Source organism: Martes martes (genome assembly GCF_963455335.1).
Source record: "Martes martes genome assembly, chromosome: 8".
In the NCBI taxonomy this organism is placed as follows: domain Eukaryota; kingdom Metazoa; phylum Chordata; class Mammalia; order Carnivora; family Mustelidae; genus Martes; species Martes martes.
The window spans coordinates 97,689,042-97,712,857 of record NC_137895.1 but is presented as its reverse complement, the minus strand read 5'-3'; the positions used below and the strand labels follow the sequence as shown (position 1 = coordinate 97,712,857).

At 46.3% G+C, this 23,816-nt stretch overlaps 1 protein-coding gene across 1 annotated transcript; it reads right to left on the bottom strand.

The window, feature by feature from the left end:
* Positions 1-6,653: 6,653 nt before the first annotated feature.
* On the bottom strand, positions 6,654-10,670 carry LOC308347137 (spermatogenesis-associated protein 31E1-like; the record flags this gene model as incomplete). The annotated part of the gene is made up of 1 exon (XM_080810277.1): positions 6,654-10,670. The coding sequence occupies one exon, from the start codon at positions 10,668-10,670 to the stop codon at positions 6,654-6,656; it is 4,017 nt and encodes a 1,338-aa protein (XP_080666403.1).
* Between the last annotated feature and the right edge of the window lie 13,146 nt (positions 10,671-23,816).

Genomic DNA, 23,816 nt, shown 5'->3' with positions numbered 1-23,816 from the left:
CTGCACAGATGCTGCCTTCACCAGAACTGGGTCATTGGCTGACCTCGCTGTGTCCTCGCTTGCAGCCCTTACCTTGGGGTGTTTCCTGGGCTGTCCGTGCTTAAGTGCACTCACAGCAGCTGCTTGGCCTGGTAGCTAGTGGTCTGTCTTAATATGCCAGCTTGTGAGCACCATCAGTGGTTGTGCACCCGAGGAATATCCAATCTGTTTAATTTAGTCCAATATATTTAGCCCCCTTGCTTCCTAGTCAAATCACTGTGTCCATATGCTTGACTGCAGGAATCCATTCTTTTCTGTCCCCAGAACTATTCATATGATCCAAAGCAAATAACATCTCCCAATGGATTTTCCGTTTTTTTATGTTGGGAAATAAAACTACTACCTTCAAAATTTTACCTTGAAAACAATAGGACACTTGCAAAAATGTAATGGAAATGAAAACCATTGCATTCTTAATGATAAGCCATTCTCCTCAGTATGGTGTGTGCGATCTCTGCTAAATGCTGTCTGGGGTCCCCAAGGCTTCTGCACCCTCCCCACACCTCCTGTAGGTCTGATGGATGGTCCAGGAAGGGCATGAGGTCCCTTCACTGCAGTCTAACTGAATCTCAGCTCCCTTTCCTTTCCCCTCAACACAGCCCTCACCACAGGCTTGGAGTCCTATTTCTGCACATCTGTGCTGTGTTTGCAGGTGAGTTGGGGCAGAACAGTTCTCTCACCTCTGTGTCACCCACCCTGTGCCTATGAGGGGACGCTCAAGGTTGCCAAGTTTGGTGAAACAGCTCTTCTGGAGTTCCACGGTCCTCTCTTTCTGGACTGGCCATATACATGGTTTGCCTGATGGAGCGCAGAACCCATGGTTGTTTTGGATTCTGGATCAGCTTCTTAGAAAAGACTGGGAATCTTGTTCATGTCAGTGGTCTCTACATTTCTACCATTCTTTGAGCCCATAAAAATCTTTCAGAGTATGCAGCCTCTAATGTGTGTGTGTTTATGTATTTGTAAGTTAACTACATGCACCGTAAGTCTATAATTTATATCCATGCCAAAGCTTATATAAATATAGGGATTTTTTTAAAAAATGAGATGAAAAAGTTTCCAAATGGAAGTTCTAATGTGTTCCTTCTGCACCCCCGTGTACTGTCCTGTCCAGTCCCCTGGTGAGCCCCTCCACCAAAGAGTCTCACTCCTAATGGACTCCCACGTCTCTCAGGTGAGCAAAGCAAGAATGGTATCTCCAGGAACTGGGTTTTGTGTACTTTTGCCTCCAATCCTCAAAATCTGTGAGGACTACCTGGAATGGCAGGCAGATTCAAGATGCGGAGAAAGGTACACTTCTCACGAAGGAGTCTACCCAGAGGGAGAAGTGGAACCACTCCATTGTACTGATTTTCATGAAAGTTAATAGAATTAAATTCCCACTTGTCATTCTTTTCTTTTTAAATAAAAATCACAAACTGTCATTGGGGTCCCTGGGTGGGTCAGTTGTTAAGCATCTGCCTTTGGCTCTGGCTCGATCCTCACTGACAAATAAAATATTTAAAAAACAAACAAACGAAAAACCAGACTGATCAAGAGAGGTTTCTATTCTCTGAAATTTTCATTATCTAAATGGCACGAAGACTTTTTCTTCCCTTTTTTCTCTCTGAAATAGTGATATGTACCATTATCTGGTGGTGGTGGAAATAATTTCCTGTAGGGATATCATCTGTCTGACTTAGGAAAGGGATCCTTTCACACTGCTCAAGTCGTGTAGCAGAGGAACCATTGGATTAGAGTCAGATGTGGAAACCTAGTATCCATGTGGCTTGGGGAGACCCTCCGTGCCATGGGGTCCCCATTTGTTAACTAGGTGGCTGGGATAAAGCAGAGACCACCACCATTGTGTGTGTGTGTGTGTGTGTGTGTGTGTGTGTGTGTGTGTGTGTTGGTAATGTCTCTTTCTCTCCCTTCTTCTCCTCCTCTTCTTTTCTTTACCTACTTCTTCATCTGAAATCTGTAGTAAGCATCTGAAAATGAGGGCGGGTTCTGGGGGAAGGTGGTGGTGGAGGGCGGTGACTTCCCTGTGTAAATGGAGGGAAGGTAGGACACGCAGCGTGCTTTGGTCAAGTTCTGTTTCCTACTTATATTATGAGCACATTTTGTAAATGGTGGCCTGGCTATGGCCAAGAGACCTTAAACTTGCCTGCCCTTCTTTATTTGCTCTCTGCAAATCCTTCCAGCCAACAGCCTGCAGTAGCCCTCACAGTTTTAATAGCCTATGAATTATGTACTTATTTGTGGGGCAAAAGTGTCTCAGCTTCCTACCTGAGACCTCCCATCTTTTCTTCTACTGAGAAAGGTTCAAAGTAATGGAACCACTTCCCAGAAAATGTTTCTGTCGGTTACTCACTTGCCCTTATTCCAAGTGGGGTAAGAATGGCTACTAACGCCAACAAGACACATGTCCTATTTATCACTTCTATAAAAATAGTCTGTCCCACAAATATTTAAAAAAAAAAGAATACTAATGCATCTGATCCACAGAACCAACTAACACACACACATAAAATTGCTGAGAGGAAAGAGCTGTGTCACCTCATTTCTTGTTATCAGGATGAGACAAGGCAGTGATGTTTTCCTTCAAAAGACAATAGCACTTCAAAAATCCCCGTCTATTTTGTTAGAAGTTACATTATTTTATACCACTTACAAGAATTTAATTTTATTCTGACTAAAACCATGGTTTAGAAGTAGCTTAAACTTAAAAAAGGAAGTATCTTTTTTATGATTGTGGGATATCGTGGATGCAGGCATCTACAGGGAAATGATGAGTTGTCCTAGTTATTAAATACTACTGATTGGACATTATAGGCCATCCAGGGCCACTTTCCATAGTTCCTGTGATTCAGTAACATGAGAAAGTATCATAAAGGGAGCAAATTTCAAAATATTAATAACATTAATAACTGTGAGTCCATAAAATATTTTACTGCCCATGTTTTTTCTTAATTAAAAAACATGTATATATACCCACAGAGTTGACACCAGCTCTTCCTCTCTTCTGAGAGAAAAGATTGTGGCGTTTTCACCTCAAAGGGTGACCTGAGAGATTTAGGCATACACTTGAGATCTGTTATCTAGATCTTATCAAGTCAGGGCAACAGGACTCTTATGACCAGTGAGAAATATGGAGTCTCAACTAAGTGCCCAGTTTGGAAAATATTAGGTAAATGGTGAGATCTTTATTATTACAATGAAATGCTGATTAAATGTATACTTCTTAAATTTAACAGATGTCAAAATGCCTATTTCCAAGTAATTTAATTGAGGTATGTATATCTCAAACAGCAACTAAATGGAATGTTTTCTAAGATTTCAAAATTATTTAAGCACTGTGTCCTTTTTTAGCTGATAATATGAAGCAGAGCCTGAATTCCCGAGTTTTAGAAGCTGAGTGTGCCTTAAGATTCTATAAAATATGAAACTTTCCAAATACGCCAGAAGTTTAAGCTATCATAGCTGAGCTAATTAGCTCATGATTTTTTTCATATTCTGGACGTATTCGTGATATCATGTAAGGATACTACCACATTTTAAAAGGAACAAAAAGAAAAAGATATAATTATTTTACTTTGTTAACAGTAAATATAAACAAGCCAAAGGCTATAACAGAAATATTGCCGAACTGACTCATTTCTAAAACAGCTTCATGTGTTTGACACTGTGAGTTTTTTAATTTAAAAATAAAGCAAGCTTCACAGACTTACCACAAGCTGCTCTGGGCCAAAGAACGTGCTGTCTGTACAGCCTGAGTCAGTGGCCTCTCTGCTGGCTCACTCCATCCCACATCCCAATGGCCATAGGCCTCTCTACAGCATTTCCAACATGAAGAAGTCACTTTGGGTGGAGGAACTTGTCTCTCACAAAATAAAGAACATGAACCCTGAGGCCATTTCACTAAACCGTAACTAAAACTGGACAAATAAGAGTTCTTCCCTCATTAGACGATGACAAAGTTTTGTTTGTTTTTAGTGTCTGATTCTTTAAACTGTGCATGGGAGCTGAAGCTAGTGAAAATCTGTGAAGGAAAGGATTTTTCAGGTTTATGTGGGGAATCTAAGTCTTTTTCATAAGTAATTAAAAAATACACAAGCATTTTCTCTGCAGAGCACAGCTGCATTGCCAGTTTGCTAAGTGGCTTCAGATCCATGCGGGGCCTGTCACTGGGTGGCTACTTGGGCTCCTAAGGATGGAGGTGAGGCTTCTGTTCAAGGTCTGACTTTGATGTCTGCAGGGCACGGGGAGGCCTCTGTGTGGGCTCTGCAGAGCTGTGTGTGGGTCTCTGTATTCAGATCAGTTTCTGAGGTTTGTCTGAGAGAAGTCTGTGTGGATCTCTGTCACAGGTCTCTGTGAAGTCTCTTGGTGTTGGCCACTGTGAGAGTTTCTGCATAAGGTATGTGCGGGAGGGGGCACCTGCATGGCTTAGTGGGTTAAGGCCTCTGCCTTCTGCTCAGGTCATGATCTCAGGGTCCTGGGATCGAGTCCCGCATCGGGCTCTCTGCTCAATGGTGAGCCTGCTTCCTTCTCTCTCTCTCTCTGCCTTGTCTCTCTGCTTGCTTGTGATCTGTCAAGTTAATAAATAAAATCTTTAAAAAATAAAAAGGTGTATGTGGAAGGGCTTTGAGGAGAATCCCTGGACGTGGTGTTCATGAGGGCTCTTGATGTTGGCCCCTGTCAGAGGTCTCTTGTAGGGTCTGTGTGGGCTTTGCGTGGGTCTCTGTGGGAGGTCTCTATGAATCTCTGTGGGAGGTCTCGGTGTGGGTCTCTGTCAGAGGTCTCTACACAAGGTCTCTTGGCATGGGGCTTTCCCTTTCTGGCCTTCTTGTACCATCTGGCAGGAGAAGGACAAGGGGACTTGCTCCTTCCTGTTTCTGGCTGTTCCAACAGCCTCCTGTCCGTGGCACTTCTCCCAACAGGAGTGTGGGGTGCACGTCCGACTCCTCAACTCCCAGAACCCATCTTCTGATGCCACTGGGAGGACCTAGCAGCAGTCAGGTTCAGAACTCTGCTCTGGGCCACCCTCTCCTGAGCTTCCAAGGGCCTGGGGTGCTGTCTGTCCTTGTCCCACCTCCCCCGGGTCCTGGCTACACTGTCACTGCTGGTCCACTCTGGGGACCTAGAGGCAGGACCTGGCTCCAGGGAGAAGCTGCGGCAGAGCAGGACTGCACCCACTTTGCCCCCTACTCCGGGTGCATTCCCACATGGGTGATCCTGACAGCATGGGGGGGGGGGCGCGCCATGCCTGCTGCCATCTGGATAGGGGATCCCTCCTGGAGTGGAACTCTCCACCATGTGAGTGATGTGGGGGGGGCATGGAGGATGATGTTGGGTTGGGAGCGGGGCACGTGGGGGCCCCTCCCAGACTGCACCCTCCCTCTGGACACGTGCCTTCCAGCCGGGGGTAGGACAAGCCCCATCTGAGGGTCTTGTGCCCCTCTGGACTCTGGGGTAACCAAGACCGGGAGCCAGGCCAGTCCCTTGGCCTCTGAGTCCCCACCAGTCCCCTGGGAGCCGTCCTTAGGGCACACATGTATGTAAGTCACAGACCACAAGTCCGCCCCGAGGCCCACAGTCCTACGAGCTTATCAAATTGTGCAGAAGTTAACTTCTCTGCCTGAAGGCCTTGCTGCCTCTGGACACCTGGCCATCCATGTGGGAGCTCAGGTGGCTTCTGTACAACCCCCACCCCACCCCCTTCACCCCCCCATTCCTGGTCTTGGCAGCTGGAGTGGGGTGGAGACCCTGTGGGGACAGCCCCAGGGCCTCTAACTTCTCCCCTCTGGGCCCTTGGGTGGCAGTGGGACACCAAGAGTCCTCAGTCATCACACCAGGCATGGGCACACCCTGTCACTTGGCCTCCTTCCTGGACTCCCACCCTAAGCACAGGGTCCCCCCGCCCGCAGCCACACCCCCTCCTTCCCCCAGAAGGGGAAGGGGGTGCTGGTGAGCAGGCCCTTTCAGTGCCCTGGGGCTGGGCAGGCTGGTCCCTGGGGGTCTCTCTGGCACCCCCACACACACCCTCAGAGCCGGGAGCGAGTTCTTCCCTTGCTGTTCCGAGTGTGAGAAGAGGGGCTGCATGGAGCGAAGATGGGATTCTCTGGGAAGAGAAGGCTCCTGGGGTAGTCATCCTCTACTCCCCGCAGGAGACCAGGGTGGGGACAGGATTTCTCACCTCTGCCCTCAGGGCCAGCCTTGCATCTCCCAACTGCAGGCCCCACTCTGACCTAGGACTCCGTCTTCCTGGAGTCTGGATTTCTGCCTCGGCAGGATTTCTGCCTCGGCAGACCCTCCCTACAGCCACACAATTTCCAGGTGGAGAGAAAGCAGGAGAGGATGGGCAGAGCGAGGTCCCAGTGTGGGTCTTGTTCACCTTGTCATGGAAATGGTAGGTGTGTGAGGAAGGGGGCAGTGGTGGACCGCGAGGTCACTGGCCTTCGAAGGCCCCATCCCTTCTGGAAGCCAAACAGGCCCTGGGGGAGAGTGAACCCTCATCCTTCCCTCCCCCACAAGCAGGGCACACACAGAGTCCAGCACCACTCATGAGAAACAAAAACAAAAACAAAAAACATATATTATTGGGAAGCAATAAAAACTGTGGCACGGGGAAGTCATTAGCACACAGAGGATGTGCTAATGTGAGAAAAAATGGGCTTTCTTTGTATATACTCGATTTTTTCTTGAAGGAATTCTTTCTGACCAGGAAAGATGTGTGAAGCGCTCTCTGCCTGTTGGGTTGAGACACATTTTCGAAGACTGCATGTAGGATAATGGTGAACTCGACCTGAGACACTTGCCACCATCGGCCAGTGCTGGCCTGGTCTGCCTGGGGGCCCCAGGTCCCTGGGGAGGCTTTCCCACTCATCATTCCTGTCTCTGGTCAGCTGGCTCTTGCTAGGGCAGCTGTGACCCTTGGGGGTGCCTTGCTGATTGGAGGCTATCCCTCCCATCACTCTTTTCTGGTCTGTGGAGGCGAAAGCCCTGTGGCGGCAAGAATGCCTATGTACTGGGGCCTGCAGTTCCTTGTGCTGATACATCTCGGAGGCCCGAATTCCTTGGTGGAGTCCCAATTTTTCCACCAGGATTTGTCCCACCGCTGTCACGATCGTCTGAGTTTCAGCAGCCTTGTTGTCCATAACCGATCTGCTTCTGACTGGCACCCAGCTCTGGGCAGGAGCCAAAGCAGGCTTGCCTTTTTGAAGGGGGCCTTCCAATCCTTTGCTTTTTTTATTGGGATTAAGGCACTGCAGAAAATTCTTCATCCTTTGTCTAAAGTGGCTTTCTGGAAAAACATGTCCGTTTTCTGGTGGCGTGAGCTGGAGGTATTTGCTCCCAAGGCTCTCTCCTGATCCTCTGACCTGGGGAGGGTGGCCTATCTCGCTAGCTCGGGAAGCCCTGATTGCCAACGGTTCTGCACACCTGTCTTCATTCTCTTCTGGTCTGGGACTCTTCTGGTCCTTTTCCTCATCAGTGGTCTCACTGTTGCTCTGGCTGTCACTTGGTTCCTCAACCTTTGGTCCATGGGGCTCTTGCTGCGCCTCACTGCTTCTTGAGCTAAGGTTATGTGACACCGGGGAAGCCGGTGTGTCTCCACTGGCACGTTCCCTTTGGGAACAGGAGGGTGAGTCTTGAGGGGTCAAGATGTCTGCAGCAAGGACAGCATTACTGTGAGAGTCTGGCAGGAGCACATTGGTGCCACTGTCTTCGACAAGCACACAAGTGGCAAAGTCTGGGAGGAGGATGTCCCTGGGAGAATCTTGAGGAAGCACACCAGTGGTATGGCCTTCAGGCTGGTTCTCCAACTCTAACTTCTCTTGGAGCTCAAACTTACTAACCTTTGTTTTAAGGCTTACCTCCTCTGGATCTTGAGCAACCAACACTGTAGATGGTGAGGGGCTTTTCCTAGCACCTGGAGATCCCGATCTCCTCAGATCCATATAAATGGCTGATTTGTTGGCCAGCCCACTGGGTCTTAAGGTGACTTTCCAAGCAGGGGCCTTCTTGGCCTCCATCGCCTCCATGGCCCCTTCAGCCCTTGGAGTTTGGGACCTGAGCTTCATCTTCAGTGTTGCTACCTTGTCTGGTGAGGTCTGACCCCCACTCTCCTCCTTTAGCTCATTCCTGGCCATTGATAAACTTGGGCTTGGTTCCAGGTTGTCTTTCTTGGCCCCCATAACAGTCTTGCTGTGCAGGGTTCTGTTTAGGAGGCTGAGAATGGAGGCCTGAGAAGGTGATCTGCCCTCCTGTGCTAATAAAGACGTTTCTGAGGACTGATGGCCATCACCAGGTGAAGTCCCTCCCAGGGCCTGCTGGATATGCTCACATATGGTTGAGGGAACAGGCAAGGGACTCCCTGAAGTGGGATCAGACTTTTCAGTTATACCCTTCTCTCCTGGATGAGGCTGAGGTGGTTTCCCCGAGAAATTATAGAATTTGGCTTTTGAGGGTGCCCCAGGTACAAAGGTGGCTGAGCACGGAAAGGGGGACTGGGGAAAGGGCAAGTGTTGAGCTTCACGTAGTTGGAGATCTATGGGCTCAACAGTTTGGAGAGGTAGGTCCCACTTACGCCTCACTCGAAAACTTATGATGTGTGTTTCCAGCTTCTGCTGAGTGTTAGGACAAAGGAAGGACAGCTCGTGGGAGGTGTTTATGCAGGGTTTCTGATCCTTCAAGGGTGCTAGATTTCTGATATCCATGTGGAGTTGGGACTTGGGAAAAGCATGGCTGGCCATAAGCCAGGATCGATGCACAGTCACAGGGATCAGACCCTTCTTGATCTGTCCCAATTTCCTGTGCAAATGAACCTTTAAAGTTTTTTCTGGATATTTCTTATCTGGGCCCCTGACTAAGTATTTTCCTGGGTCACACTCCAAGGCCCTTATCAAGGGTCTTCCAAACTCCTTCTCAGAGTTGGTTCCCAGAACCTTCACTGGGAACCCAGATGACATCCTGGAGAGACCTGTTGGGGTCTTCTTCAGACACTGCTGTAGACCCTTACCAAAGTTCTTCTCTACTTGGAATCTTGCTTGATACTTCCTGTGGTATCTGGGCCTGGTCCTCCATGTAGCCTGGCTGCTTTTGCCTTTAAACACAAAGGGCCTTGAGAGCCCCTGCTCTCCCTGTGCCTGACTCATCCCCAGGAATTCATCCTGAGGCCACATCAGTTCCAGAGACAGCTGAACCTTGTGGGGCAAGCTGCTATGCTGTTTATCCCTGCTGGGCTTCCTTTGAAGCTGTGGCTTCTGCATATTAAAGATGGCAAAGTCCCCTTGAAAGGTGGAAGCTGACCTGTGGGCTTGGGAGGCCTGGTGGTCCTCCGGAAGCTTGGGAGGGACTTGACTAAAGAATTTTGGAGATCTTTTCTCCATAGTGGGTAAAGTCTTCCCCCTTCCTTGTTGCTTTGGCAACAAGGGCCACTCCAGATGTTCCATTTCAATTGGGATGAAGGATTGTGTCTTCTTCTGGGATGTAGGACAAGATACCCTACTGGTCCTCCTCTGGGATGGGAGGAAAAGTGGTCCTATTGGGACAGAGGGTGCAAGGGGGGCCTGGGGCTGGGGCAAGGTTAGTGTTGAGGGTTGGGGTTGGATCCCACGGTGGAGGAAGGGTGGGGCATGGGAAAACTGTGAAGATATTTGATCCTGAATTAGAACTGGCAAGCAATTAGAGGTCCCATTGAATAAAACAGAGGGAGCCTGTAGTGAAGAGTGAGTAGAGAACAAGGCAGTGGCCACCAGGGACTCACTGTGCAGAGAGGGGAGACCCCAGAAGAGCTGGCTGTGTTTCCAATGCAAGTGGTCTTCCAAGACCTTGGGAGATGAGAATGGCTGAGGTTGGGCCAGTGGCTCTGGTTTGTTTTTCATGTTCCAGAGGGATGGCGGGGTGGTGGTGTTCTTATCCACACCCAGCAGCTTCCACAGAGTCCCCCAGAAGCTCACGTGGTTGTCTGGGCACCACTGTTTGACAACTGACCCAACCTTTTCTTTCTCTTTCCAACTCTTCAGTTCTACCCTTTTGCTGAGTAGTAGTTCAAGGAGCTTCTGGACATCCGGATTGACAAATGAAGGGTTATGAGTCTCTATCTGCCTGTTAGTAAGGCCACCCCTTACTAACGAGGCCTCTGGTGAGTAGCAGGACACGCGTTCTTGCTGGCACTTGTGCTGTAGTGTGCCACGGAAGAACAAGGACTTGGTACTTTCCCACCACCAGGAAAAGGATAAAATGGGGTAGCTGGCATGGCCAAGGCCTGAGATGGCTGGAATGAGAGAGGCCCAGTAGGAATTACCTGGGAGAAAGTTCTTTCTCACTGTGTCCGGCAGGATTTTTTTGAAGTTAGTTTGCTCTTCTTGAGGTCTTGCTGGCAGGGTGGAGGCCAGAGGCCGAGGGAGCCCCGTCAGCGGAGCGCAAGCAGGTGATGGGCCCACGGCGGGAGCAGTATCTTCCACAGGCTCCCTGCATGGCTGACGGGCTCCAACTGGCACCCCTCGACGCACCTGCCCAGGGGCTGCTTGATGTGAGAAGTAGTGAAAGCCCCCCCGGTCATAGAGCCTTGCCAGGTGGCTGCAGGAGACAGGAGGTGTGAGCTGCCGCTGCAGCAGCTGGGGCCAGGAGGGGACCCCATGGCTCTCCATATCTCACACCCACGTCACAGTGCTCTTGCTGCCACTCCCCCTGGGGCTTTGGTCAAAGTATGTCCCCACGGCTCCTCCCAGCTCCCCCGAATGGCCCCAGAGGCAGTTCCCTGCAGCCTGGGGGTCACACCATAGACTCAGGAAGGCCCACCCAGGGGAGAAGGGGGCAGATTCTTTACCTTTGCAGAAGGGAGACTAAGCTGTGGACCTCTTCCAGCTCTTGCAGGCAATTTCTGCAAGCTGGAAACAGGAGACCGGGTCACAGTGGAAGGTGGGGCCCAGGGGTCTTACAGAAGGCTGGGTACAATGTCCCTTAGGGAAGACCTTTGGGGGATTGGACTTAGGAGTCCCAAACAGCACTGTCCAAGGCCATGCGCCCGCGCAGTGATTACAGGGTTCACAATGGGGATCGCTTTGTCTTTTCCAAAGTGCTTCCTCATTCATGACCTTGCTGGGGGACGAAGGACCACGTGGCCTCACAGAGGAACCTGAGCGGAGTTGAACAGCTTGTCCACAGTGGGAGTGGGAGGTCTTGCCCCCAGTCCAGGCCCTGGGGTCCCTGCTGGGCAACACCTATTTCCAGCCCCTCAGGGCTTCATTCTGGCACAGAATCTGGGAAGCCTCCTGGTTCTGCTTTCCCTCCCGGGAGCCCCTAACCCCCCACCCAGGGCTCTGTTTCCTGAGGGTTGGGCTCAGGCCCTGATGTCCTGGAGACAGTGGGGCTGGGCCTCAGAGCAGGGGGCAGTGCAACTGGGGCACGCAGGGGTGAGTGGCGGACGCTCACCTTTCAGAAACTGTTTTTTATGGCTTCTCTTGCTCCTCTTCTGTGGCTCCCCTTGGTACTGAGATAAGAGAACACAGGGAGGCTGGGACCCCCGCCCCAGCAGCAGGTGCTCGCTGCTCATGAACAGTGTGACTTCCTACATTTAACTAAGGGGTGGGTGGGCTGTGGTTTTCTTTCATTTTACTCATTTCCTTTTCAAAATGGATACAAATGTTTCCAGTTTTCCTTCTTTGAAGAATGTACAGAAGGATTTTCTATGTGAGAAGTTTGCCACTGTTCCTCTGCTCAAGAAACACACACAATTCCAGACCTGGGGGCGCAGCTGGACTCCTTCACATAGGACCCCACTTTCCGAGGCCAGAGCTCCACTCCAGCTGCTGCTTGGGATCTCCTGGGCTCAGTACTGCCCTCGATCAGCCCCAAAGGGGGAACATTCACCTGAAACACCTGTCCTGGGAGGGCGGCTGGTGACCCGGTGCTCAGGGACCTGACCCCCACTAGAGAGGCAGCTCTTAGCCTCCTGTCCTTGGCCACCGGTCACTGTGTGTGGGACGCCGTCCTATACCCCTCCACCACACCTGGATTCCGGCCCAAGATCTTTGGGGAGAAATCCTCATGTCCCTCTAACCCCTGCCCGGTCTGGCTTGTCCTGGATAGATGGTGGTCTACTCTCTCCTGAGAATACACGTCCTATTCTTTCCCATCTCAGGAGTCTCTCCAGTGACTCAGAAAAGTGGAAAGAATAAAAGAAGATAGAATAGAATCACACTCTGCTGGGTCTGGGCCAAGGGTTCCTTACCTTCCTGCTCTTCCTATAGTTCCTGCATGGTGGTGAGGGTGGATCAGGCTGGAAATAGGAGAGTAAGAAGACGAAGAGCCCCAGTCCACATATAAAAGCAAGGATGCTATTAACTGCCCAGATAGTGGGACTGGAGCTCAGCCAATCATCAGTGAAGAATTTCTGAGGGAAGAGATGGAAAATTATCTCTTCCATCTCTTCCCTCTCTAAAGCACTAGTTTTCGATTCGCACTGCTGCACTCAGGCGACTGAGCCCTGAGAGTTAGTGACCGATCACACTGCTGCCCTCAGGCAACTGAGCCCTGGGGGTGGAGGTGCAGACACAAGCCCCAGGCCCACATCACAGAGCTATTGTCTGGTCACCAAGGACTCCTGAAAGAGGGGGAGGGGACAGAGGAGAAGCAGCCCCTCCCCCCACCCTGTGGCTCTATCCCTCAGCCCTCCTGGGCCTCCCAAGTTCTTCCCTTCAGCAGACACCAGTCTTTCCTCTATATCCATGAATCTGAGTTTTCTTTTTTTTTTTTTCAATTCTACATACAAGTGAAACCATATGGTATTTGTCTTTCTCTTATTTTATTTAACATAGTATTCTCAAGGTTCTCCATGTTACCACGACTGGCACCATTTCATTATTTTTTATGGCTAAATAGTATTGATGTGAGTAATATCTTTATCCATTCAACCAGTGTACATGGTTCATTTAAGACTGGTGTTTTCTTATTGACTTTCTATGTGGATGACTTATCCATTGATGTAAATGGGGTGTTGAAGTTCTATACTGTGGGGAACCACATGTTTAATGTTTTTGATGTCACGACCTTTTTAAAATATAAATCTTTTAACTAATTATTGTAGTTTTAGTTAAACATACTATTTTTGTCTTCATTCTAGCTTTATAAGTCATTTACCCACTACCTTTGCTGAACATATACTGTATGTTGCATTTGCCATTAAGATTTTATTTTTATGTATTTTCTTGTTAATTATGTCATTTCTTTTTAGTTTAAATAAGTCCCTTCAACATCTCTTATAAGGCCAGTTTAGTGGTAACCAAATCCTCCAGTTGTTTATTTAGATAATTCTTATTCTCCCTATTAACTCCAAATGACAACATTACTGGGTAGAGTATTCTTGGTTGCATGTTTTTCTTTTTGCACTTTGGAAAGAAAGGCAGGTTGCAGTCAGCCAGCATTTCTTTTTCCTGTTTTAAAAAATTTGTTTGTTGGGGAGAGGGATGAAAGAGAGAGAAACCCAAGCAGGCTGAGCAAGGAGCCCAATATGGGGCTCGATCCCACAACCCCGAAATTATGACCTGAGCAGAAGCCAAAAGTTGGACACTTAACAATTGTGCTACTCAGGTGGCTCCACTTCCCTGCACATAATAAATGGCTGTTCTTTTGCTGCCTCTTATATTCTTTATCATTAACTTTTGACACTCAAATTATAATATGGCTTGGTGTTGGGGTCTTTGAGGTGTTTTTTATTTGTTTGTTTGTTTGTTTTTCTGATTTGAAACTGCCAGTGTGGTGTTTTCTTCCCTAGGTTAGGAAAGTTGTCACCCATGATTTCTTCAAATAAGTTTCCCGCACCTTTCTGTTTTTAGTCTCCCTTTAGGACCTCTTTAATTTGAGGGTTATCCTGCTTGATGTCACATTAAGTTTCTTAAGTTATCTTTAACATTTTAAATTCATTTTTCTTTTTGTTGCTCTGTTTGGGCAGCTCTGTGTTCCACCTCAGACACCCTATCTTCTGTTTCATCCAGTCTCATGCCGAACCCCTTTAGTGTAGTTTTCGGTTTAATTATTGTATTCTTCGTCCCATCACTTCTGGTTGGTTCTTTCTCACACTTCCTGTTCTGGTGAAGTTCTCCCTGTGTTCCTCTATTCTTCCCCCAAGTTCCATGGGCATCTTTATGACTATCAAATTGAATTCATTACATGTAGATTACTTATCTCCATGTCATTAACATTTTTCTGAAGTTTTGTCCTATTCTCTTATTTGGAACATATTTCTACTTCCTCATTTTGTTTGACTTCCTGCGTTTCTATATATTTGGCAAAACATCTACTTCTTCCAGTGATGAAAAGTTGCCATGTGTGGGAGGTGAACTTTCTCACTCACCCTTGCCTGGTTCTTAGTTGTCTCCTAACCTTTGTGATTGTCTAAACAGTCTGACTTATTTCTGATCTGTCCCCAAGACCTGTCAGTGTTCCAAGGAGAGGAATCTAATCTAACACTTCATTTTAGACTGATTGGAAGTCAGACTCTCAGGCAGAAGCTTTTAAAGTGTGCAAATATATATAGTCCTGTGGGGTGACAATTGTAATCCCAGTTGCACTCCAGATTGGGAGATCTGGACCTCCTGGGTGACAGTTTCAAAAATCAGGGCTCCAGATAAGTGTATAAGCTCCTTTCTGGGATGTTTGGTAGAGCTGTATTGAGGCAAAGGGGGTGAGCAAGGATGGTTTCTCTCTGCTTACATTCCCTGGGAGCACCTCTGTAGCCTCTAGATGTCTGGGAGACATGAAGCTTGTCCCTCAGGTTGAAGCTCCAGGGTAAGTAAAAAGGCTTTTTTCACAGGAAGACTGGGGCTGTGTTTTGGCCTGCTGTCTATGCAGTGCCCTGGGGGTACTAGTCTGCCAAGAAGTGTCTTTGCATTTGTTATAGTTCCCTGGAGCTCAGGAATGTTTGGCTCTTGGCCACCAGAGGCAAACAAATAAGGGGTATCCCCTGTGTGGTTTGCACATGCCTACTGGCTTTAGCAGGGCAGCTGGTATGTGCAGGGGGAAAGGCACACCCTCTGGCTTCAGAACAAGAACAGGAAAATGCCTTGACTGCATGTACTCATTGATTTCAGCTGTGCTGCAAGAGAGTACCCTATCCCAGGCCCCAGGTTGGGGGCAGGGAAATGCCATGACTGTTCACACAAGTCTGGCCTTGTGGGAGTGAAGAATTGCTGCTACCACATGCTCTCTCTAGCCTCAGCAAGGCAGTGGGACCATGCTGTGACTGTGTGCCCCCACCCTTCTCTGTGAGGCAACAGGAAGGTGCTGTGTTACAGTGCGCCTACCTGGGATAGCAGGGTAGGTGGAGAACACACAAATGGTGTCTGCCAGAGCCTTTGTCTCCAGAGAGATCCCTGACTCTCCCCTGCCCCTTGGACAGATACCCTCAGATGAACAAATGAATTTTCTTGCCATACAACCTAGGCACTTTAAAAAGTGGTGCTTTTGAGCAGGATTCCAGGGTTAGTGAGACCAAACATGAGCTCTTTAGAAGGAGAACCTCAATTTCCTATAGTACTTTGGATCCCTCATCCCCCTTGGTTTTCTAAGCCAGGCATCTCTGGGGAACTCATCTCTCTGGTGCAGATCCCAAGGGTTGGACTGCCTGATATGAGGCACCAACTCCTCACTTTTCCAGAGGAAGCACCAGACTGGTGAGACCCTTCCCTATTGTGTGCTGGGCTCTGGGGCTTGAGTTTTTGTGAAGACCACATCTCTGCCTCTCCTACCTGTCTCAATGACATTCTTTTATCTGTTGACTGTCATGCAGATTTCAGATCTTTTTCACAGAGACATGATCTGTATGTAGCCGTAGATTTGGTGTGTACTTCCTCAGCATCTAACAAGTGTATTATGTAATGGATTTTTCCTAAAGTAATTGCTCAAATCTATGAAATGGTATTAGTTTTACTCTTCCTGGCCTGTCCTGACCTTTAAACTCTCTGAGTCCTAAATCCATATTGCATTTCTTTCTAAGACCCCGGGAGGTGTACCCATTTTAAAAGCCTTTATTTATCCAATTATTATTATTATTATTACCACCACTGATATTTACTGTTATGTCTCAGCACAGCACTGATTGATGGGGGTGTTGTCTGAACGTCCTCCCTGCTTGTTAACTACACTTTATGAGAGTAATGTGAACTTTCTCTTTTTGATAATTTACTGTATTGTCCCCTGAGGACAAAGTCGGGAGTGAGTCTACTGCTGTAAGGCCAAAGAGCATGATTGATCGTATGGATATAGAACAAGCCAAGTCATGGGCCTTGTGTGCATAATGGGTTCTGTAGGTGAGGGACAGATGGGAGTGACATGAAGGGAGAGAACTGAAGTGACACAAAGAACTAATCTATTTTTATCTTCTCTGACGGCACCAGCCTGGATCAGAAAATTTCAGAGCACACAGAACCAGTGAGTCAGAACTCATATTGTAATTATACATCCATTATTTTCATGTGAGCTCTTGGATCATGATTTATCAGAGATTTTTTTGAGACATTTTTATGGATAAATGGAAAGTGTTTTTGACAGATATCAGTCCAATAAATGACTTCAGAGACATAGAGAGCTGGAAAGAGCATTGCTGGAAATGAGTTACTTTTTGCGAACCCAGCAGAGAACTGATGTCACAGGAAAAAGAAGCAGCATGAAAACTAGAGAGTGACAGGCACACACAGGGAGAAGTAAGAACGCAGCATTACTCAGGGCACACACAGACTGAAGAAGTCATAAGCTCAAACAAAGATGAAACCAGGAAACTTTAACAAATTGAGCAATGACACAAATAAGCATGTGCTGGCTCAAATTCCAAAGAATAAAATAAATGTCCATGAGTCCATATGAAAACATAAATAACAGAAAAATTATTCATGATATAGATACAGGTATTCCTGCCGCCAAGAGGTAGAGTTTAATTCCCTTCCCTTTGAGTGTGCACTGAATTTATTGATTGGCTTCTAGCTGATAGAGATTTGAGGGGAAAAAAAGCAACTTTTCAGCAGAGAAATCTGGCAGGTGCCATCTAAACCCCATGATCAGGCTAGCATCCCCAGTGATTAGTCATGCTTCTGTCATGTATGTCCTGATATGATGCATAAAAAGGGGACTCACCTTTGTGCTATACTTCTCCCAAAACATAACCCCAGCCTAATTAATAGAAAAGATCAGAAAAATCCAAAATGAGAGAGCTTCAAATGTGAAAAAGTCTTGAAAAAGAAGAAAGGGCTGTGGGAGTATCACAGATTACGGATGACTAAGCTGATACATAACTAAATTCTATGTGTTATCCTTATTTGGGTTCTGGGAGACATAAAGGACATTAGTGGAAGACACTGGTGAAATCAGAATAAAATCTGTAGTTAACAGTGGTACCAATGTTCACTGCTCAGTATTACAGACATAACATGGTTGTATAACATGTTGACAGCAAGGGAAGCAACTTCCAGAAGTCATCACTTTTAGCTTTACAGTAAGAAAAATCAGGACAAACTGGAAATCAGTAGCTTTTCTTGGACTCATCAGAGAACCAAGGCTTCAAGATTAGTTGCCACCCTGAAATTGAGAGAGGCAGGCATATCCAGAGAGATAGGAGCAGAGCCTGTGACTGCCTCCTGAGGCCAGTAGCAGGCACATTGAAGCCACAGATGCGTGGGGAGACTTACATGATACTATTCACAAATGGCTGGAGGCTGGGTGTGACTCATTGGGAAAATCCTGGAGGCCACCGTTTTGGGGGCCTCTCCATCAGGACTCCCATAGGTTCTCATGATGAGGATGGAGAAACGTGCCCTTGCGGCTTTGGAGGGGGGTGAATGAGAGGAGGAGGTAGTTGGGGCATAGGAACTATTTGGAAATATGTCCAGAGCTTTCTATAGAACAGAAGTGTGCTCTCCAGGAGAAAGAACCTGGCCTGAGTGCAATTCTGAAATCTTATCCCAGTCTGTACCATGTAAAAACTAGAGACAAAAAGCATATGGAATTAAAATTATGCTTAATAATTAACTTTCAGTGTTTTATCTTCCTTATAAGTGACCTGGGTGTCTAAAGAAAACTATTAACTCATGATATTTCATGCTAACTCAGGTTAGCATAAGTTTAAGGTTTTAAGTTACCTAAAGAACTTGGAAACTATTTTTATACTACAAATCATAAGTACTGTTGAAATAAGGTTGGTTGGAAGAAGGTTCAATTTGGTTAAGGAAAAATTCACACTTTTGATAGTCTAAAACAGCTGTAGCCACAGGCGGGTTTATTTAATCAGGAAACCTTTGTAAGTTTGGGAAGAATATACCCAAATAGAATACAAATGTGTGATGCTAGAAACATCACTGTTTCAACCAACAATATCAAACTAGTCCTGGTTGTGAAAGACCTACCCAAATTATGGAAACTTGAGTTTTGAAAATCTTTGAGTTAGTTTGTATAAGAATATTTTTTAAAGCATATGAAAGTGTTAAAAGTTAAATTTCCCAAATTTCTGGGAATTTTAGGACTGTTCAATTTGTATGTGTTTATTTATCATTACAGCGATTAAAATAGAAGTCCTATTAAGGAACTTAGGTGTAATTTTGTAACACCATCCAAAGGTAGGAAACTGTTACATACTTGTAGACACAAAAACATCCAGACAGACACAAATAAGGAGCTTTAATTCTAAAACTTCCACATGCATCAGATAAAAGCCCAGAAATGAGAACACACGGTGCCTATTTCTGGTTGTGCAGAAGAGCTAGTTATCATCATTACCACCGATATTTGTGGAGAAGATCTTTGAGATTTCCTTTCGGCTAATGTGTAATCTTATGAAGGCTGTGGACTAAATTTTGGGTGAAGGACCAAGGAGAGACCCAGTGGCCGATCTGGGTGTCTCCAAAACCCATGTGAGTGGCGAAGCCTCCTGCTTCATCCTTCCAAGGAGCTTCTCAGCCTCAGGTGCTAGCAGCTGCAGTGCGTTGGGTCCATTAAGTTTCTGTCTCTACAGAAGGTTGAGCGGGGGACAGTGTGTGGTGGTGGAGGAAGAGTCTCCTTGGAAAGTGACTGTCTTAGTGTATTTCTCAGTCAGGGAGTTTCCTTGGCTTTGGGAGGTCGGCTTTGATTTTGAGAAAACCTAATTATTTACAGGGAGCCTTCTAATAGTGACTTGGGCTCTATTTTTAATGGGTCTTTCTGCAACTGTCATTGAACACTCTTTGTTTCTATTAAAGGGGGCTGAGTGGTCTTGACAGGAGCAAAGGAAGGTCAAGTTATCAGTGAGAGCCATTCAAGGGCAAAGGTAGCTAGCCATGAGTCATGGACCTGGAGGGGGGCTATCGGGAGAGCCAACAATACTGATGTTCCGACTGGGAAGTTATTCTCTTTCCAGAAGGTTTGTGGGAGCCATGAGTCTAAGCAGGCAACCATGCTGGGTAGTGAGTGGTTCTAGTAAGACAGAAAGAGGTTTGGGTGAAGGCACGTCATGTGGTGGGCATCACAGACGCATGTCACTTCCAGAGCTCTCTGCTCTTCCCGACTGCACGGCCTCTGTTAGACAAACCTCCCATAGGGATTCGTAATTCTTTTCTCCCACACAGATGGCCAACCTAACGTGAGGTTACCCTTGCTCTCACTAATTAACGTTTCTTCTCCACTTACTTCTACTCTGTGTGAGCAATTCCACTCCTTTCCAACTGTAAAGTAGATAGACTGAACATTGCAAACAAAGGGAGGAGAAAGAACCAGTCTCTTGGTTAAGCTTGGCCTCTTTTGTCTGAATCCCATTTTTGTGTTCTCTTGCTTTAATGGGTTGTGTGGTTAGTGGGAATAAGCTAATGAAGGAGACGAGTCTGAGAGGTCTGAATGTCACATAATGAACAATGCAGGAGGGCTGGCTTCTGCAATCATATGACAGCGTCCCTAGGCACAGAACATTCTAGACACATGTGAGTGGTTTGGGACCACTGGGTCAGGGGTAGCAATCATTTTATGCAAAGTCCAAATAAATAATGAGTACGTGTTCATGCAGAAGAAAACCTACTTATGGCAAGCCAACTAAGAGTACCTGAGGATAGGAACATGAAAGGGGATCACTGTGCTTAGAGGTGAATAGAAGGCTGAAGCTGTAGGATACTAACAGATGTTTTTAAATTTGTAAATTTAAAAAATATGTTCCTTAATTTGTTTGTAAACAACACAAAGTTTTAAAAAAACAATCCCTTGAGCCAGGCAAATAATTCTCATTTCATTTCGACGTCATTAGGAACACCAGTGAGATGCTCTCGGATGTCATAACTGGTAGGCCCACGTGTAGTTTAGGAGCTCGGTGCATTTGTGATATTTCGTTGTTATGCAGACATTGAAGACTGTGAGCCTCTTCATATGGCAAGTTTAATAGGTTTATATTTCTTAGTGAGGCAGCTATGGAGGTACATTTTTCAGCTCTCCCTTTCAAAAGAACCAGCTGTGAGGGGCCTGGGAAAGTGACAGCCTCCAGCCACGGTACCTCTGGAACTTTCAGGCCCCCACTCACCTCTGTCCTGGGGCCATATTTTCCCAAGGCTTCTCTCAGCCAATGACTGGATGGTGGAGTGGGGTTCTCCTGGCCTGACGTGGGGTCTCCCTGGTGGGTGGCCTTTACTCTGGACTCCGCATCAGCCTGGCTGAAGCTGTCTCTGAATCGCAGTCAAGTCTGAGGTTCTTCTTGCCCAATCCTGCCTCATCCTCTCTCCTTTCTCAATTGTCAGACCTGCATCGCAGTCGGAACGCTTTCCACTCCTACTCCTGCTTCCTCATTCTCCGCAGGCATCTCCCTGGCAAATCACTCATATGACTGATTCCACCCCAGCATCTGTTCCCAAGAGAATGCAAAGTGACTAAGAAAAACTAGAAAAGTTCCCCATTGGGCTCTTCTGGACTCCACTGGTCAATAAGGTGGGTCCTTTTCCAGGAGTGAACGGTGACACTCAGCTCGACTCAACATTCAAGGCAGGAAAGCAAGGACTGGTTTTCACTTCAGATAGTGAATGACCCATTGCAGCTACATATAACGGAACTTGGGAACAAGAAGGAGCATCTCCAAAAGGCTAGAGATGCTTCATCTAGATTTAACACAGGCAAGTCATGCAGATCTTAAATATGACATACTATATATATGTATATATTTCTCCAAATCTAGAAAGCTCTTAATGATTCTTTTAAGCTTAAAACATTGCATGATTCATGCCAGATTAATTCTTCTCAAGCATTTTAAAAATTTGTTTTTTTGTGTGATTTTCCTTTCCTTACAATGCATCCCAGTTAAGAGAATAAATAGGCACCAAGGGAAACCTACTTTTCCCCTTTTCTCCCTAGTCTCCTAATCTAGATGAGAACTGTCTGGCCAGGTCTCATCATTTACCAATCAATCAATTTATCAATCAATCAATCAATCATCAATCATTTACCAGCTAAGAATACTTACTTACAGCACTTTAAAGGAAAGAGGGTTTTGCCTCTTGGAACTGCTAGAAACCACTTCCTCTGTCTGCAGCCCTCTGCCCACAGCTGGTTACCTGGCACAGCCCATCTCGTCTCTCATGTCTACATAGATGACCCTCCACAGGAGACCCCTGCTTCGATCCTTCATCTGAGGTGGCCCCCTCCCATCTTTTCCTCCTTGGTTTGTCTAAATAAAATTATTTTTCTTTGTTTGCTGCCATAGTGATGAAGGGAATGAAGATTAAAACATAGAGAGATCCCATTTCCCAACCACCAAGTTGGACACAATTAAAAAGAGTGACACCATCAACTCTACATAGCAACATGGACCTCCAGAGACTTTTAACTGCTCATGAGGATGCAGTCACCTCAGAAAACAGTTTGTCATAGCTTCGTAGATGTGAAGATGTGTCAAATTTTGGACACAGCCATTCTTACTGTATACACTCTAAGGAAATTTCAGCCCCTTCTCCAAGATCCTAAGAAGATGCATAGCTGTTTTCACTATAATATGAAAAATGGGGGAAAGACTGAATCCAATCAACTAGAATGGATACATTTGCTTAATATAATTTTATGAGATATCATAAAGCAATGACCATAGACCACAATGAAAGTTTATGAGAGTTAATATTATCAACATGATACTGAGCCAGAAAGCAAGTCAACAAATACACACAGTATATGATTCCCTCTATTTGAAGTTCAAAATATGCAAATCAAAGCAATAGCTTATTCAGCCATATATTCCCATCAAATAAACTATGAGGAGGAGCAAAGGGATAACCAATAGGATGGGAGTAGAGATGGACCAATAAAGGTCTGCAAAGACGTGGGTGAGTTTTCTTTCTTAGGCAGAGGGGTTACGTGTGGGTGTTCCTCTATTTTTATCCCTTATGTCTTCTGCATAACTTACACCCCTCATTTTGTAAGCTTTAAATATAAAGCAAAATAATAAAGTCAACCAAAAACTGGGGGAAAGGAACGTAAGTAATAACACCAAAAAATAAGCCCTATCTCCTAGAGAGTATTACACAGAGGACAGGAAACATTCCAGGGATTGCTTTGTGCACCAGAATCAAAGTTTTATTTCATAACATCTTAAGGATTTAGTGAGATTTTTAGCTTTTGAAATAGTGTTTCACTGCTGCCTCCCTGCTACCCTGTTGACAACAAGCCAATGCAAATACAAGTACTTCTGATTGTTCCTAAGCCTAAAATGCAAACATAAATTTCTATTTATGCCTTGATACATGCCCCGTGACTCTTTTTCTGGAGTTGGACTGTGGTTTCTCCAATCATATGGATCTCATGCCATGATGTGGCTACTTCGGGCCCCTGGGATGTTGTGGCAAAGCCTCGTAGAATCTGTGACCCTAACAAATAGATGGGAGAATGGAGCTCACGAGAGCTGAAAGCAGTGGTGCGTCAGACCAAATGTGTGTGTCTTCAGGCCAGTGGTTTCTGGGTTAACAACCTTGGGGCATACGTACAGTAGCCAGAAAAGGTTTTGTTTTGTTTTGTTTTGTTTTAAGATTTCTTTATTTGAAAGAGAGACAAAGCATGAGCTGGAGTGTCAGAGGGCAAGGGAGAGAGAATCTTCAAGCAAACTCCCCTCTGAGCACAGCGCCCGACTTGGGGCACAATCCCACGACCCTAGGATCATGACCTGAGCCGAAACCAAGAGTCAGATGCTTAACCAACTGAGCCACCCAGGTGCCCCCAGAAAAAGTACTTTTAAGGAGCTAAAATACACATTACTGAAAAGAAAGTTAAAATATATAATTTTGTTCATAGAATTTTAAATACAATTTTTATACATATAGTAGAAATGAAGTAAAGCAATTCTCTATATGTGTTTGTACAATATGCTCCTTTTTCATAACCCAACTGTGGGGATTGTAGATATTCATGTTGAATAGCCAGAATGATAGTACCTTACAGGGCATTGACACCTCCCTCCTCATGGCCCTTTCCAGGAGTTCCTCTCTGAAGTGTTACCCAAAACCTCCTCCTTTGATCCAGTGGTATTTCCCAGGCCTCGTCCTCACCAAGCCCCTCCTGATGTCGTCCTCCATGGTCTCTGCTTCTGTAGGGGTCAGAGCATGGGGAGTTAAGGGCAAACAGGACAGCTGAGTAAAGGGCATGAGTAAAACGAAACAGCCAGATGACTCCACCCTAGAAATCCAGGGGAAATGGGACTGTCTCTGACTGTAACACGGGGAGGACTGGAGTACGGAGAAGGAAAAGATGATTAAAGATGTCTGCAGTTGGAGAGGACAGCAAAATGCCTCAGAGGCCCTGGAACCTCCCTCACGACCAAATTG